The 14,678-nt window shown below is 49.1% G+C and overlaps 1 protein-coding gene across 1 annotated transcript in view; it reads left to right on the top strand.

The window, feature by feature from the left end:
* Positions 1 to 14,678, top strand: part of LAMA3 (laminin subunit alpha 3) — an 881,606-nt gene that overhangs the window by 792,567 nt on the left and 74,361 nt on the right. The window contains exon 55 of the mRNA XM_085605753.1: positions 6,158 to 6,274. Coding sequence (XP_085461879.1) covers positions 6,158 to 6,274 — 117 coding nt within the window. The remainder of the gene's footprint in view (positions 1 to 6,157; positions 6,275 to 14,678) is intronic.

Genomic DNA, 14,678 nt, shown 5'->3' with positions numbered 1-14,678 from the left:
CATCCAAAGGATCAGAAATGTACTTCTGCCAAAGACAAGAGTAAATCCCTTTCTGTGATGAAAATGGGCTCGGAAAAGGACACCGCGAACTGGCACCGGTGTAGGGGGATAGGTTGCCGCAAAGGGAAACACATTTCCCCCAAGGAAAAAGAAAACATTTCATTGGACAAATGCAAAGTCATTTCCCCATATGCAGCTGTGCACTGCGTATATTGGTGCATGCGCAATTGCCTCTCCGGAATCACAGGTGCAGATTCACAGACCTTTTCCAGGAGTTCACCTAGAAACCTGCGACTGTCACATGCTTAGGTGTACTTTGTAAAACCTTTGAATTACTAAAATGTAAATATCTGTAATCATACAAAGTTGGAAATATGTGGGTGCAGTTTTTCTAACTTTTCTGCAAATCGGGCATAAAGTAAGGGGCACTAAGGTGGGGGGTCTATAGCCATGGTGTGATTAGTGCGGTTGTCAGTCACGCCAGGCAATAAACTGGATGAAATTGGAGGACGGCTGGAGTGCTCATCCTGGCCCTGGCTTTCGTCTTGCAGCCATGGTAGTGGCGCTTTTCTGTAGCACTATTCAGCTGAAGGACCAGGAACAGTGGGCACACTCTGAGAGACCCAATGGCAGGGCTTTCAGTAAGCCAGATCCTGACGGTGCTATAAAAGCAGGTGCTGAGACGAATCTCTATCTGCTCTCCATTTTGTCCTTGCCATCATTGTGAAAAACATCTCAAGTCTGCAGCAGTCCCACCTTTCACTGCTGTGATGTAACTTCAAAGAGACTCGTTATAGTTCTTTTACAGTCTCATCATTTTAAAACTGAAGCATTTTCAATATTATATACAACGAAGCCATAGTTGTTGCTTATTTATCTTATGCAACTAACAATCATTAAAAAAGCCAATCGTCCTGGCTTGTTGTAGGTGTAATGTTACTTGTATTATATATGTGGATGCAATGACAGAAACAGCAAAGTACTTGTCGGGCGGCACACTATGCTATGCTAAGCTTTTGTGTTTCTAAGCCACGCCCTTAATTACATCGACCACACCCCTTTGAGAGACCCCCCCCCCCCACCACAGTTTATTATCCCAATTAAACCCCTGCCCCTTGGTCTGATGGTAATAGTGAAGGCACTCACTGTACCGCTCCTGTGGTTCTAATATTTTACACATGTGACGTGGTATGCCTGCAGTGTGTTTTTGTCACACCTCTATCTTGTAAGCTTTCTAGCCCCGCGTATTCCAGGCCTTCTATTCCCTCAGTGCATCCGTCTGCTGCCACAAATAACGTGTACACCAATTCCCTTTCTAAATCTCTACCCCAATTACACAGCCCGTTTTCCTGTTGAGTTCACACTATATAAGACAATGCATAAAAAACAAAATAAGTTAAAAAAAAAACGAAGAAGGTATAATAACAGTTAACATTTCTTAATTATCAGAGAGATGTCGGTCGTATTGTCTGATACTTCAATTATAGGATGATCTTTTTCTTCCAAAAATGGAGCTCCTTTCTAAATGTCAGTGCCCTCCTCACTGCCCCCCTCCAAGGTGCTCTTTATTGGTAATAGAAATCAATATTCCTATTTTGCTGTCATAAAACAGCAATGACTGGAATGGAGATAAGCAAGACGTCACTTAAGCACAAAGAATTGGTGCTTAAGATGCGTAAGGCCACCAGATATGACAAACAATAAAAAGTTATGAAAGCATTTTCCTGTGGACTATTTCTCTCAGGTCCAATTTATCACAAAATATGTGTGTCAATGGCACAGAACAATATACAAATTAGAGGACAGGAGATGGCACAACTACTCTGCAGAAGGCAAAAAGGCCTTCATAACCAGTGCTCACCTCAAGAGCCACCACTCACATGATTAAGTTTTCTTTATTGTCTATAAAACTGCTCCACAGCACTTGATAGTCATTTTTACCTTAAAAATTAAATCACTGTAAGGTATTTCAAGCTTGACTCATGAAATCAAAAGAATTAGCTTCTGCCATGGGTCAACATGGCTCAATCTAACTTTTATTCTCCTATCTTGGCATAGTAAATATGGCTCTATTATGTAGATTGGCATATTTAACAAGGCTCTATTATGTGGACTGGCACATTAAACAAGCCTCTTTTATGGAGAGTGTCACAAAGTCCTAACCCTCCACAAACTACAATGAACTCCGAGCAGGCTGCGTCAGATTCTGTCCCAGTCCAGGCCTTTCAAACGTTCTCCGTGCTGTTGTTCAATGGTATGCATCTTCCCTTCTCACGGGTGTGTGGTGGCTGTTGGATTCCAAGCCTTGGTTATAGCCATCTGCAATCTTCATGCAGACTTGGTGTTTGATTTTACTGGCAGCCAAATGCCATCTTACCCCTTCTCTACACCTAGGTGTGTGTTTTAGAAGCTATGGGTGGCACTTTAGCACCATCCAAGTCAAGTCTATCGTAGTCCATACTGAAAATGGACTAAAGAGGCCCCTATTCAGTTTTTAAAGTTTTGGCATTCATGGTCAGTGGGACATGTAAGAAGCATGCTGAGTTGGCACAATTCTTATCGGGCATCCACTCTTGTATGACTGATGCAGATTTAAGAAATGCATGCCCATACAGTGACCGCCCCTTTGTTAGCCACTGCTGTAATCTGTTAGTTACCTCAGCAGAACAAAGGAGTACCTGACTGAAGGAAATGTGTTTACGTTTTTTCTTCTTTTCTTAAGGTGAATTGATTTTTACTGTCAGTTAAGTCATTCCATTTTACACTGGCTGCTACTCTCCATGTATTTTCCAAACACTCACGTGTTGTTTTCAATAACAGAAATTCCAGTTCTTCGGTTATGCTTTTAAGTTATAATTTAGAGCACCAAAACACTGACTGTATTTCTTAAATGCAACACAAAGTGTGGGAAAATATCAAAGTAGGACATTTTTTAAATCCCTTTTTTTTCAGGAAAACAGAAACAAACTACACTGTTAATATGATATAGATCATATATCTGTTTTTTGTCATTTGTCCCTAATGTTTGTGTGACTGGAGGCAGAACAGCTGTTCTCTGCTCTCCCCCTTTAATTTCTCAACATATTCTTGGATTGAAATTAGTAAATATCAACCATTTTTTTAATGCATTTTCCCACTTTTTTGTTGTATTGGGGTTAGCATTGTAATATTCACCCCCTTGATTTCTGCCCTTTGCCCAGCATTTAATTTTTGAAAATAATTTTATTAAGTTCTGGTTACAAACAGCACAATAAAGACAAATAGAACATGTAAGCGCACCTACATCCCACACACCTCAATGTGGCCCACTGGACACACACAGTTCATCATATGAGAGATTTAACTGCCTCGTCCATAGTAATTCATCCATTTGCCCCATATCTGGGAGAGCTTCTGGGGGCAGCCTCTGGTGGTGTATATAGGTTTTTCCATTCATGCACACCAGTGTTTTTCCCCTTGGCCACTCAGTGGTGGTGGGCAGTGTGTCAATCTCTGAGCTATGTCTCGTTTTGCGGTAGCTGTTACCAGTGCGAGCAGAGATCGGTCTCCGCGACCAATCTCATCAAGAACACCCAAGGGTGCCAGTGCGGGTGCAAGGGTGAGAGGGGTCTCCAGTAATCGGGTCAGAATAGCTATAATATGTTGCCAGTAGGATCTAATGGGAGGGCATGGCCACACACCTGATAGAAATCAGAGCTAGGGCATGGGCATTGAGGATGTTTCTGTGTCAGGATCCTGCCTGCCAGCTAAAGCTGAAGTGGTGTCATATAGGTGGTGTGGAGTTAGTTAAGTTATATGAGCCTATGCCTCGATGATATTCCTATTTCTCAGGGGGCCAGTTGCGCCCTGGTCCTGTCCATGTCATCTAGTCGCCCTAGCAATCCCTCCCACTTCTGTCTCAGGGAATGGAAACTGTCAAAGGCGTTTATCACCAATGTGTGGTAGATTTTGGAGACACCTCACTTCCCCAGTCTGCCACTCAACAGCTTTGCCGTGAGAGGGCCATATTCAGGAAGAGTAGAGATCTGAGATGTATAGGGCTGTAGGGCGTCACAGCTGGAGGTACTTATGGAATTGTGCGACTGAGAGAGAAAAGTGTGTCTGGAGGTCTTGGAGTGAACTGCGGCAACCTTCACAGCTGTCCCAAATGTTGTAATGCGGATCCTATCCCGTTTTGCAAAACCATGCAGTAGGGCAGTGTGTGTGTAAGGCAGTGACCCTGCCACAGCGGGATCTGGCACGTCAGCCATGTCCCCCAGCCCATGCCCTTTGATACCACTCTCCAGTTCCAAAGGATCACCCTGGTAACCTTAGGTTTGTCACTGGGGATTGGGTCATCATATACAATCCTCCCCAGTCGCGTACTAGGAGAGAGTTCATTGCGATAGGCAGGGCCATCTCACCCACCCATTAACCAGTAATTAATAACCAATAATTGTGTGGCTTTATAGTAGAGCTGGAAGTCTGCCATACTCATACCCCTGTCATTTTGCCCGGTATTTTTAGGACTGCATACCTATTGTATATAATTTTAAAATAATAACACTTTTACCTAATATTTAGATATTTTATTCAGACATATTTTCCACTGGGGAGAAGTAGCAAATAGCTTTATGCTGCGTGTCCTCTCATTAAACATGTTTTAGGAGCAGAAAGAAGCACCAAAAGATGGAGAACTCCCGTCTTCTGTATTCTCCCCCTTTGCTAGCGGTTTTCATGGGGATTTGTCCCAGGACCAAGGCTCGTGCCAATATTCTAGACTGAACGTTTATGGGCAAAAATGGCCTCTGTGCGTCTGGTCTACTCTCGTTTTATCTGTCAGTATTTATTTAACCTAAAAAGTGATGGTTTTACAGCCGGAAATGGCCTGGCCTAATTCGCACCTCTTAGGAACTCACAGAGAGATTCCTGACGGGTGTAAATGGTATTACTACAAGTGCAAATGTAAAGCACACACAAGGTGGGGCGACAATGGGCCAACGTGTAGTCTTGTAAATGTGTGAAAGCTTACAAATTTGTTAGTTTGTTGGCGTTCACAAACTTCATTCCAACCCTTTCCCATTCTGGAAATGATTAGAGGTCTACTCCAACAAAGGTGCTGGAGTAACACCATTTCCAGGGTGTGAGGGGAACCTGCAAACCTGGAGGGAATGTTGGGGCAGAGCTGCATAGACCTAGGACAGAGATGTACACTATGCACATTTCTGTGCATTGGGGAAATGGCAGCCCAGAAAACATTTCTTTGTAGTAAGTCTGGAAAGCTGTGCCGGGCGCTGCTTTCCTGGAGTAAATACATCTGCACCTGTTTGTAGCAGGGCAATTTACCCCTCTTTTGTTAATCGGGCTCAATGTATCATTAAAAGTATGAGCCAAAGATAGGCCTCACACAAAAAGTTCAGGTGACACAGGCATGCGAGGCGGATACAGGTGCCTCTCGTTGTAATGCCAAGAGAACTGTTGCACACAAAGGCAGAAGACCAACGAGGCCTGGGATTGGCTAATACCAAATAATTTCAATTGAATGACTTATGAAAATAACGTAACAAAATAAGATCCACTTTATAGCACAGCTGACAATAAATGTTCCCCAAACCCCCCTCCCTAATACAGCTTTTCAAAACAAAATCAATAGAACATTGAATTTCCTTCTTTGTTCTCTTATGAAATATCTGGGACTCCATTGCAGCAAAGTATGTTTACTCCATTCCTCCTCTTATAGTTGCAAATATGCTGCACATCTAGCAATGCATTTGCAACAATCATTTGTGAAATGCGAGCCAGAGACAATTAGGGTACACGCGGCACGCTGGTCCTTCTGAAGCGCGATGTTTAGGGCTTCTGGGTATGATGTTAAAGGTACAGGATGGTGTCCAGGTCAGCTCCAGATAGTCTTCCATAGGAGTACTGTCTTAATAGGCAGCAGGCAGACCCACGTAGCGTATGGGGATCTCTTTATTCACAGCTTTTCACTCCCCTATTCACTGCATCCTGCTCACACTGCCGCTATAGACTGGAAGGGGATCATGTCTCCAAGAGAAACCTTCAAAAATGTGTATTCTTCTTTCCCTGGTTTTGAGATGGACCTAACATTCTTTCTGTCTACATAAAAAGAAAAGAAATTAAGAAAACGTTGCAATTTTTTCCATTTATGTTTCAGAAAAGAGTGAAGGAGATGAACAAACAGCAGCAAGATGTTTCTGATCACCTGCGGGATGCAGAATCCACCTTAACCCAGACCAACCGGCTTCTCAGGATGTTGGAAACAAGCAAAGAGGTATGGGGCGCTAGAGATCAAGGCTCACATATGAAATATTCCATTCCCAGAGACTCATTCACGTTGGCCAATCACATCGTCCCTTACCTCCATCCGTCATGTGTAGGTGCCTAGAGGCCCACTGGCATGCCATTAGCTGTACTGTGAATGCTGCTACTTCCTCATGTTCGCAAGCAATAGCTCTAGCTAGCACATCCGTGCTTTCCCCTGCCCCAGGCACCCCCTTCTCCATTTCTAAAGTGGTCAAAACCACGGCGCACAGCTGAGGCTAATTCCTTGATTCCTGTTACTATTAGACACATGGTAAAAGCGAGTGACTGTCTGGATGAACATCTGGGTGCAAGATGGCTGACTGAGAGATGGCTTGTATTTGTCGTGTCAGTGTGCAGGGTGACCCCCATCATCACTGGTGATAGTACCCTCCGGTCAGAAACCTCTATGAAGTGCCCAGTTATAGAATGGATTTGGTAACTCAAGTAGCATCCTGGCTGCTCCTTCTAAGGCAAACCTCCATATGTCGTGCAGCGCAGTTGCCAGCGCCAACCATGTGGGTAGGATAAAAACACAGCTCCTGACAATGTAATAATGCTCACAACAAAATGGAGACTGAAAAGCATGCGCGTGCCTCTAAACTCTTGCTCATTATATTATTCACATTGTTTCACAGATGGCAGCCTTCTGGAAAATATTCTAAAGAGAGGTTTACTTAGTTAGACAATGTTAGACCTGTCAGCCCTTTGGGTGGTCCCTCCTCATCATTATTTATTTTGTCCCACTTTTGCCTCAAACCCTGTTTGAATTTTTCCTTTTTGGGAACCACCAGACTTTTTCGTGTTGCTACAGATTCAGGGAACCATTTTAGCTACCCCTGAAACTTCTGTCTGAGGGCCTGAAGCACAAAATGGTGGCCACCTGTGACATCACCAGCATCCACTGGAACCTACCAGCACCTTCCAGAACATTCCAGGAGATTCCAGAACCCTGTGACCGTTGGAGGCGGTTTAGAATGTTGGGAGGTTAAGTCAGAGAGTTGGCAGTTGGAGCTGGCAGTTGGCACCTGACTGGTGAAGAGAGAGGAGCACAACAGTGAAGGAGGAAGGAGTGAAGCAGCAGGGGTGGAAACTTGTGCCTGGAGTGGGGTCCATAAACCCACCCTTGATACTTGTCCCTACTGATGGATCCCAGCCTATAGCCCTGTGTGGGAAGAAGACAGAAGAAACTTATCCTAAGGACCTGGACAGCAGGAACAGGCCTTAGAACCAAGAAAACAGCAAGATTCTGACCTGAGAACTGGTTTCCCTGGAGTCGGGCGTCGAGTAGCCTGAAGACCTGGAGCCCGAGGTGGAGAAGCGGCGCTGACTGAAGTAGCAGACGTCGTACCCGGAGCCGCCTGAGGTCGTGAGAGGGCGCCGACGGAGGTCGTGAGGAATACCAGAGGTCGAGGAGGAAGTGAACCGAGGTCGAGCGAGCGGCGTCATCGGAGGAGTGAAGTCCGCCCTCCGGAGTCGTCGGAGACCGAGGTAGAGGAGCACCGGAGGTCGGGAGTGAGGATCGCACTCCGGAGTCGCCCGGAGCCTGTGAGGAGGAGCACCGGAGGTCGGGGGTGAGGATCGCACCCCGGAGTCGCCGGAAGTCGACATCGAGGCCAGGCCGGCCGACGTCATCGGAGCCGAGAGCGCCATCGGACCGGAGCCGCCCGAAGTTGACATCGTGAAGAGACTGCCCGACGCCGTCGAATCGGAGGTCGAGATCGAACCGAGGCCACCGACATCGGACCGGAACCGCCTACCGGCGTCGTCGAAGAACTGACATTGTGCCGAGGCCGCCGAGACCGAACCGGAACCGCCTCACGGCGTCGACACGACTCCAGCGGCGTCGGAACATCAGAAAAAGGGCAGTAAGTGGAGTAGAGGGCGCCTAAGGCCCTGTGGAGACCTGAGAGACTGCTCTAAGGGGCTAGGGAGGTGCTGAAACCAACCTGACTGTGCAAGGGGTGAACTGGGACTAACCTAGAGAGGTTGTGTGGAGAGAGAAAGCCAGGGCACTGGTATTCCCCCCTTTGATCTACCTCAGCTTAGGCCTCAGCCTTGTCCCAGCCAGGGAGTAGCCCCCCTCAAGCCTTCCACAACCCTACAAGCTGTGCCTGGGCCAAATCAGCCCTTAAGAATTGAAGTGTCATCTGATTACATGAGTGTTGCTGTATACTTTTAATTATTTATTGGGGGTACTGTATTTATTGCATTTTTACCTATTTATTGCTGCACTATATTTATAGGTCCACAGGACTTGATGGTGTACAATATTTATTGGTACAGTATTTATTGCCTCAAAGTATTTAATTGTCTGTATATATTGCACTTGTATTTATGCCCTGTTATTTATGATCACCCCTATTTATTTCATCAAACAGCCAATATTTATTTGACCTGCACTAATTGAAACTTGTATATTGTGATTGACCTATTTATTTTTCCAATCAGCAACTAAGAGAAAAAGATAAAGAAAGAATATTTTCATAATTTTTACGGTGTAGAGTCGTTTTTGGAACGGATGCACGCATGGTTATTGTATGGGTATATTGTATGCTTAGCACTGCGCCTGTTTCCTGACCACTCGAGCCAAGCTACCACAGTGTGTTCGGGGAGTCCACCACCACCCCTTCTAGTGTGGGAGTGGGCGTTTCCAACATAAATTGGTGATCAGTGGTGGGATAGAGCTGTGCCTACATATACTCAACAATAACTGTGGGTAGTCCATAGGCCTACACCGGGAGTTTTCTCAAAGCGGCCTTCCTAATTGTGGGTTTTTGTTTTTTCCAAATTTACTCTGGTGGTGGGAGGAGGTATTATTAAAGGTACCCCCCTGCATTGTTACTGCACAAAACCTGTCCTCTAACCTGAGTGGGCAAGATGGAGTTGGTACTAGAGAATCTAGAAACGTACACTGTGGCCCAACTCAGGGAGTTTTGCCAGCGGGAGGGGGTGTACTGTCCCCCAGGAGCAAAGAAGGGTGCACTCCAAACCAGCTTAAGGGCTTGGGGGGAGGCACGCCGAGAAAGCAAGGCTGAGGAGGAAGACAGGGATGGAGAGCCTGACCCCGAGGGGGCTGAGATGTACCAACCTGAGGTGGGGAACCTGTCAGCAGGGCCCAGGACACTTTCTAGGAAGGGCAGCACTGTCTCTAGCGGGGGCTTATCCAGCGTGGAGTTAGCAGATCGGAGAGAGAAAAGACAGCTCACATGGGATTTAGCAAAGCTGGAGAAGGAGAAGGAGGAACAGAGGTTGGCTCATGAGACGGAGAAAGAGAGGATGGCTCATGAGATAAGACTGAAAGAGATAGAGCTTCAGATCCTAAGAATTGGAGCACCAACTGTTCCTAATGGTGGCAGCCAAATCCAAGAGTCCACCAGGGAACCCAAACCTTACCTGCCAAAGGACATAGTAGCTAGCTATGGGGCGGGTGACGACATCGCCAAGTGGCTAGCAGCCTATGAGGTCTCGTTGAGGGCCCATGGGGTTCCGGTGAAGTACTGGGGAGGGGGATTGTATAAGTACATGCCTCCAGCTGGTAGGGATGCTTTATTGGCCCTCGAAGAGGATGAGCAGACCCACTACCCCACCATGAAACTGGCGCTCATCAGAAAGTTTGGACTAACACCTGAAAAGTACAGACAGAAGTTCAGGGGTAGTCACAAGCTGGGCACACAGAATTGGGTGGACTTCCTGGACTATGCAAAGAAGGCACTAGAAGGTTGGATTCAGGGCAGTGAAGTAAGGAACTACGAGGAGTTGTTCGACCTAGTACTGAAGGAACACCTACTCGAGAAATGTTTCCCTGAACTGCGGCAACACCTGGTGGATAGCAAGCTGACCAGCCCCCGGAAGCTTGCTGAGGAGGCGGACATTTGGGCCAGTACCCGGGTGTCCACAAGGGGGACTGGAGGGGATACTCAAAAGGCCGGACAGGGCGCCCCCCAGAAGAAAGAGGGAGGGGAAAAGAAAAAGGAGTTCTCCAAAGGCCCCCAAAATAACTTCCAAGGGAAGGGAACAGGATTCACCTCTAAGGCTAACCCACCCAGAAACCCTAATCCTGGCCAGAGTCAGCAGCCAAGGGTTGTCCATTGCTACGAGTGCGGTGGCGTTGGACACTATAAAGGAGATCCGAAGTGTCAGAAACGATCACCCCCTCCCACTGGAGGAAAGACCCCCGGAGTAGCTAGTGTAGTGCTCGGGGAGGAGATGCCCTTAACTAAGGGAAGGGAGTGGGCGGGTGTCACTTTAGTGTCCCTGGGAGAACGGGAGATGGTTCCCAAGATCCAGGTGCCCGCAAATACCGCAAAGTATGGGCAGTGGATCACCATCAACGGCCAAAGAGGGGAGGCTCTGAGAGACACAGGAGCCAGTATGACTATGGTGCGTAGCCAGCTGGTGTCTCCAGAGCAGGTAATTCCCGATGTACTCCACCCAGCCGCGATGGCTGACGGCAGAACAGGTCACTATCCAGTGGCCGAGGTTCCCTTTGAATGGGGGGGGGTTGCAGGTTCACTTCGAGTTGCCGTAAGCCCTGCCGTGCCAGTCGATTGTCTGCTGGGCAATGACATGGAGCACAACGCTTGGAAGGAGGTGGAATACCGGACTCACACCGAGATGCTGGGTACACCTGACTGGGCCTGTGTTAGCACAAGGTCCGCGACTACCCGAAGAGGGAGTTCATTCCGGCTGGAGCCTGGAACAAAGGCCCAGCCAGCTGCCAGTCAAGGGAAGAACCGAGGACAGGAGGAGCCTGCCTCGGCGTCTCCACCCCGTAGGACGGATAGGCCACCGGAGGTGGTGGACCAGGAGTCTGCGGAGGGGGACGTTACCAACCTGGAGGACCTACCCATCCCGGCCGAGTGGCACGTGGAGGGAGGCCCGTCCAGGGAGGAATTCTGCCAGGGCCAGAGGGAGTGCCCTACCCTTGAGGGGCTGAGGCGACAGGCCGAAGCCCAGGCAGCAGGGAACGTTGAAGGGAACTACAGTGTTTACTGGGAGGATGGCCTCCTCTACAGTGAACCCAAGGCACCCCTACATGGATCGTCACGAGCCTTGGTAGTTCCTCAACGTTATCGAGCCTTCCTTTTAGAGTTGGCTCACGAGATACCATTGGCAGGACACCTGGGGCAAGACAAGACCTTCGCCCGTCTTGTCCCACACTTTTATTGGCCTCAGATGAAAGTGTCGTCCGATACCTACTGCCGGACATGTGTGTCTTGCCAAGCCAGTGGGAAAACAGGGGTGAAGCTGAAAGCTCCCCTGGAACCACTCCCTGTCATTAGCACCCCCTTTGAAAGGGTGGGCATCGACATTGTGGGTCCATTAGATCCGCCAACTACAGCTGGTCACAGGTTTATCCTGGTTCTGGTGGATCATGCCACACGGTACCCAGAGGCAATACCTCTGAGGACCATAACAGCACCTGTTGTGGCAAGGGCCCTGATGGGAATCTTTACCCGAGTGGGTTTTCCCAAGGAAGTTGTGTCCGACAGGGGGACCAACTTCATGTCAGCGTATATGCGGGCAATGTGGAAGGAGTGTGGAGTGACATACCGGTTCACCACTCCTTACCACCCCCAGACAAATGGTCTGGTGGAAAGGTTTAACAAAACCTTGAAGGGCATAATCAGAAGTCTGCCTGAAAGCCTGCGGAGGAAATGGGACGTCCTCCTACCCTGTTTACTTTTTTCCTACAGGGAAGTGCCACAGAAGGGAGTGGGCTTCAGCCCCTTCGAGCTTCTGTATGGGCACCCTGTACGTGGACCTCTCAACCTGGTGAGAGACGGATGGGAAAGAACTCCCAGAAAGCTTCCCCAGGATGTGGTGAGCTACATGCTGGCCTTCCGGAGCCAAATGGCTAAGTTGTGGAAGCAAGCTTCTGACAACTTGGAAGCCAGCCAAGCAGTAATGAAGGCGTGGTATGACCACAACGCTCACCCGGTGGAGTTGGAGCCTGGCCAGAAGGTGTGGGTGATCGAACCAGGAGAGCTTAGTGCCCTCCAGGATCGCTGGTCAGGACCCTTTGAGGTGTTGGAGAAGAAGGGTAAGGCTACCTACTTGGTGGACCTGAAGACCCCTCGTCAGCCCCTGCGGGTGCTGCATGCCAACCGCCTCAAACCCCACCACGAGAGGCCCGAAGTCATCTTGATGATGGTGACTGACGGAGGAGAGGACGTGGAAAGCGAGCCTCTCCCTGATCTGTTTGCGTCTCAGGAAAAGGATGGGTCGGTGGAGGGAGTGATTCTCTCCCCATCTCTAACTCCTGAACAGCAGGAGGACTGTCGCCAGGCCCTGGGGCAGTACTCTGCGTTGTTCTCCCTTGTCCCGGGTAGGACTCACCTGTGCGTCCATGACGTGGACACAGGAGACAGCCCACCTGTGAAGTCCAAGATCTACCGGATGTCAGACAAGGTGAAGGCCAGCATTCATAGTGAAGTCACTAAGATGCTGGAGCTAGGAGTGATTGAACCTTCCAGCAGCCCCTGGTCCAGTCCGGTGGTGTTAGTACCGAAAGCTGCACCACCGGGTGCCCAACCAGAACTGAGGTTCTGTGTGGACTACCGGGGACTGAATTCAGTGACAAAGACTGATGCACATCCGATCCCTAGGGCGGATGAATTAATTGACCGGCTGGGAGCTGCCCAATATCTAAGTACCTTTGACCTTACTTCGGGGTACTGGCAGATCTCTTTGACTGATGGAGCAAGGGAAAGGTCAGCCTTCTCCACGCCCAATGGCCACTACCAGTTCTGTGTGATGCCCTTTGGGCTCAAGAACGCACCTGCCACGTTTCAGCGCCTGGTAAACCAGATCCTCACCGGAATGGAGAGTTTCTCTGCTGCTTATCTGGATGACATAGCCGTCTTCAGTAACAGCTGGGAGGATCACTTGCGTCACCTGCAAGCTGTTCTCCAGGCCCTGAGACAAGCTGGATTGACGATCAAGGCCAGCAAGTGCCAGATCGGGCAGGGGTCGGTAGTGTACCTTGGACACTTGGTGGGTAGGGGAGCGGTGCAACCCCTCCAGGCGAAGATCGAGGCCATCATGGCCTGGGAACCCCCCAAGACACAGACTGAGGTCCGAGCATTTTTGGGCCTCACGGGATATTACCGCCGCTTCGTGAAGGGGTACGGTACCATCGTAGCCCCCCTCACGGAGCTCACGTCCAAGAAACAACCTCGACGGGTAGTCTGGACGGAGGCTTGTCAGCAAGCCTTTGAGAAATTGAAGAAAGCCATGTGCGAGGCCCCGGTCTTAAGGGCCCCAGACTTTTCCAGGAAGTTCATTGTCCAGACAGATGCATCAGAACATGGCATTGGGGCAGTGTTATCGCAACTCAACGAAGAGGGCCTGGATCAACCCGTGGTCTTCCTATCCAGGAGACTACTTCCCAGGGAACAGAAGTGGAGTGCAATAGAGCGTGAAGCCTTTGCAGTGGTATGGGCTCTGAAGAAGTTGCGGCCATACCTGTTTGGCTCGCACTTCCTGGTTCAGACCGACCACAGACCCCTTCGCTGGCTGATGCAGATGAAGGGGGAGAATCCCAAGTTGTTGAGGTGGTCTATTTCCCTACAGGGGATGGACTTTCAGGTGGAACATCGGCCTGGAGTGGACCACGCCAATGCAGACGGTCTCTCAAGGTATTTCCGCCTTAGTGATGAGAACTCCCAAGGGGTTGGGTAGCTCTCCCCACTTTCAGCTGGGGGGGACGCGTGTTAGACCTGTCAGCCCTTTGGGTGGTCCCTCCTCATCATTATTTATTTTGTCCCACTTTTGCCTCAAACCCTGTTTGAATTTTTCCTTTTTGGGAACCACCAGACTTTTTCGTGTTGCTACAGATTCAGGGAACCATTTTAGCTACCCCTGAAACTTCTGTCTGAGGGCCTGAAGCACAAAATGGTGGCCACCTGTGACATCACCAGCATCCACTGGAACCTACCAGCACCTTCCAGAACATTCCAGGAGATTCCAGAACCCTGTGACCGTTGGAGGCGGTTTAGAATGTTGGGAGGTTAAGTCAGAGAGTTGGCAGTTGGAGCTGGCAGTTGGCACCTGACTGGTGAAGAGAGAGGAGCACAACAGTGAAGGAGGAAGGAGTGAAGCAGCAGGGGTGGAAACTTGTGCCTGGAGTGGGGTCCATAAACCCACCCTTGATACTTGTCCCTACTGATGGATCCCAGCCTATAGCCCTGTGTGGGAAGAAGACAGAAGAAACTTATCCTAAGGACCTGGACAGCAGGAACAGGCCTTAGAACCAAGAAAACAGCAAGATTCTGACCTGAGAACTGGTTTCCCTGGAGTCGGGCGTCGAGTAGCCTGAAGACCTGGAGCCCGAGGTGGAGAAGCGGCGCTGACTGAAGTAGCAGACGTCG

The sequence above is a fragment of the Triturus cristatus genome, chromosome 5_1, assembly GCF_964204655.1.
Source record: "Triturus cristatus chromosome 5_1, aTriCri1.1, whole genome shotgun sequence".
Classification (NCBI taxonomy): Eukaryota; Metazoa; Chordata; class Amphibia; order Caudata; family Salamandridae; genus Triturus; species Triturus cristatus.
Note: the sequence above shows the minus strand (reverse complement) of the source record. Positions and strands in the feature narration are given on the sequence as shown.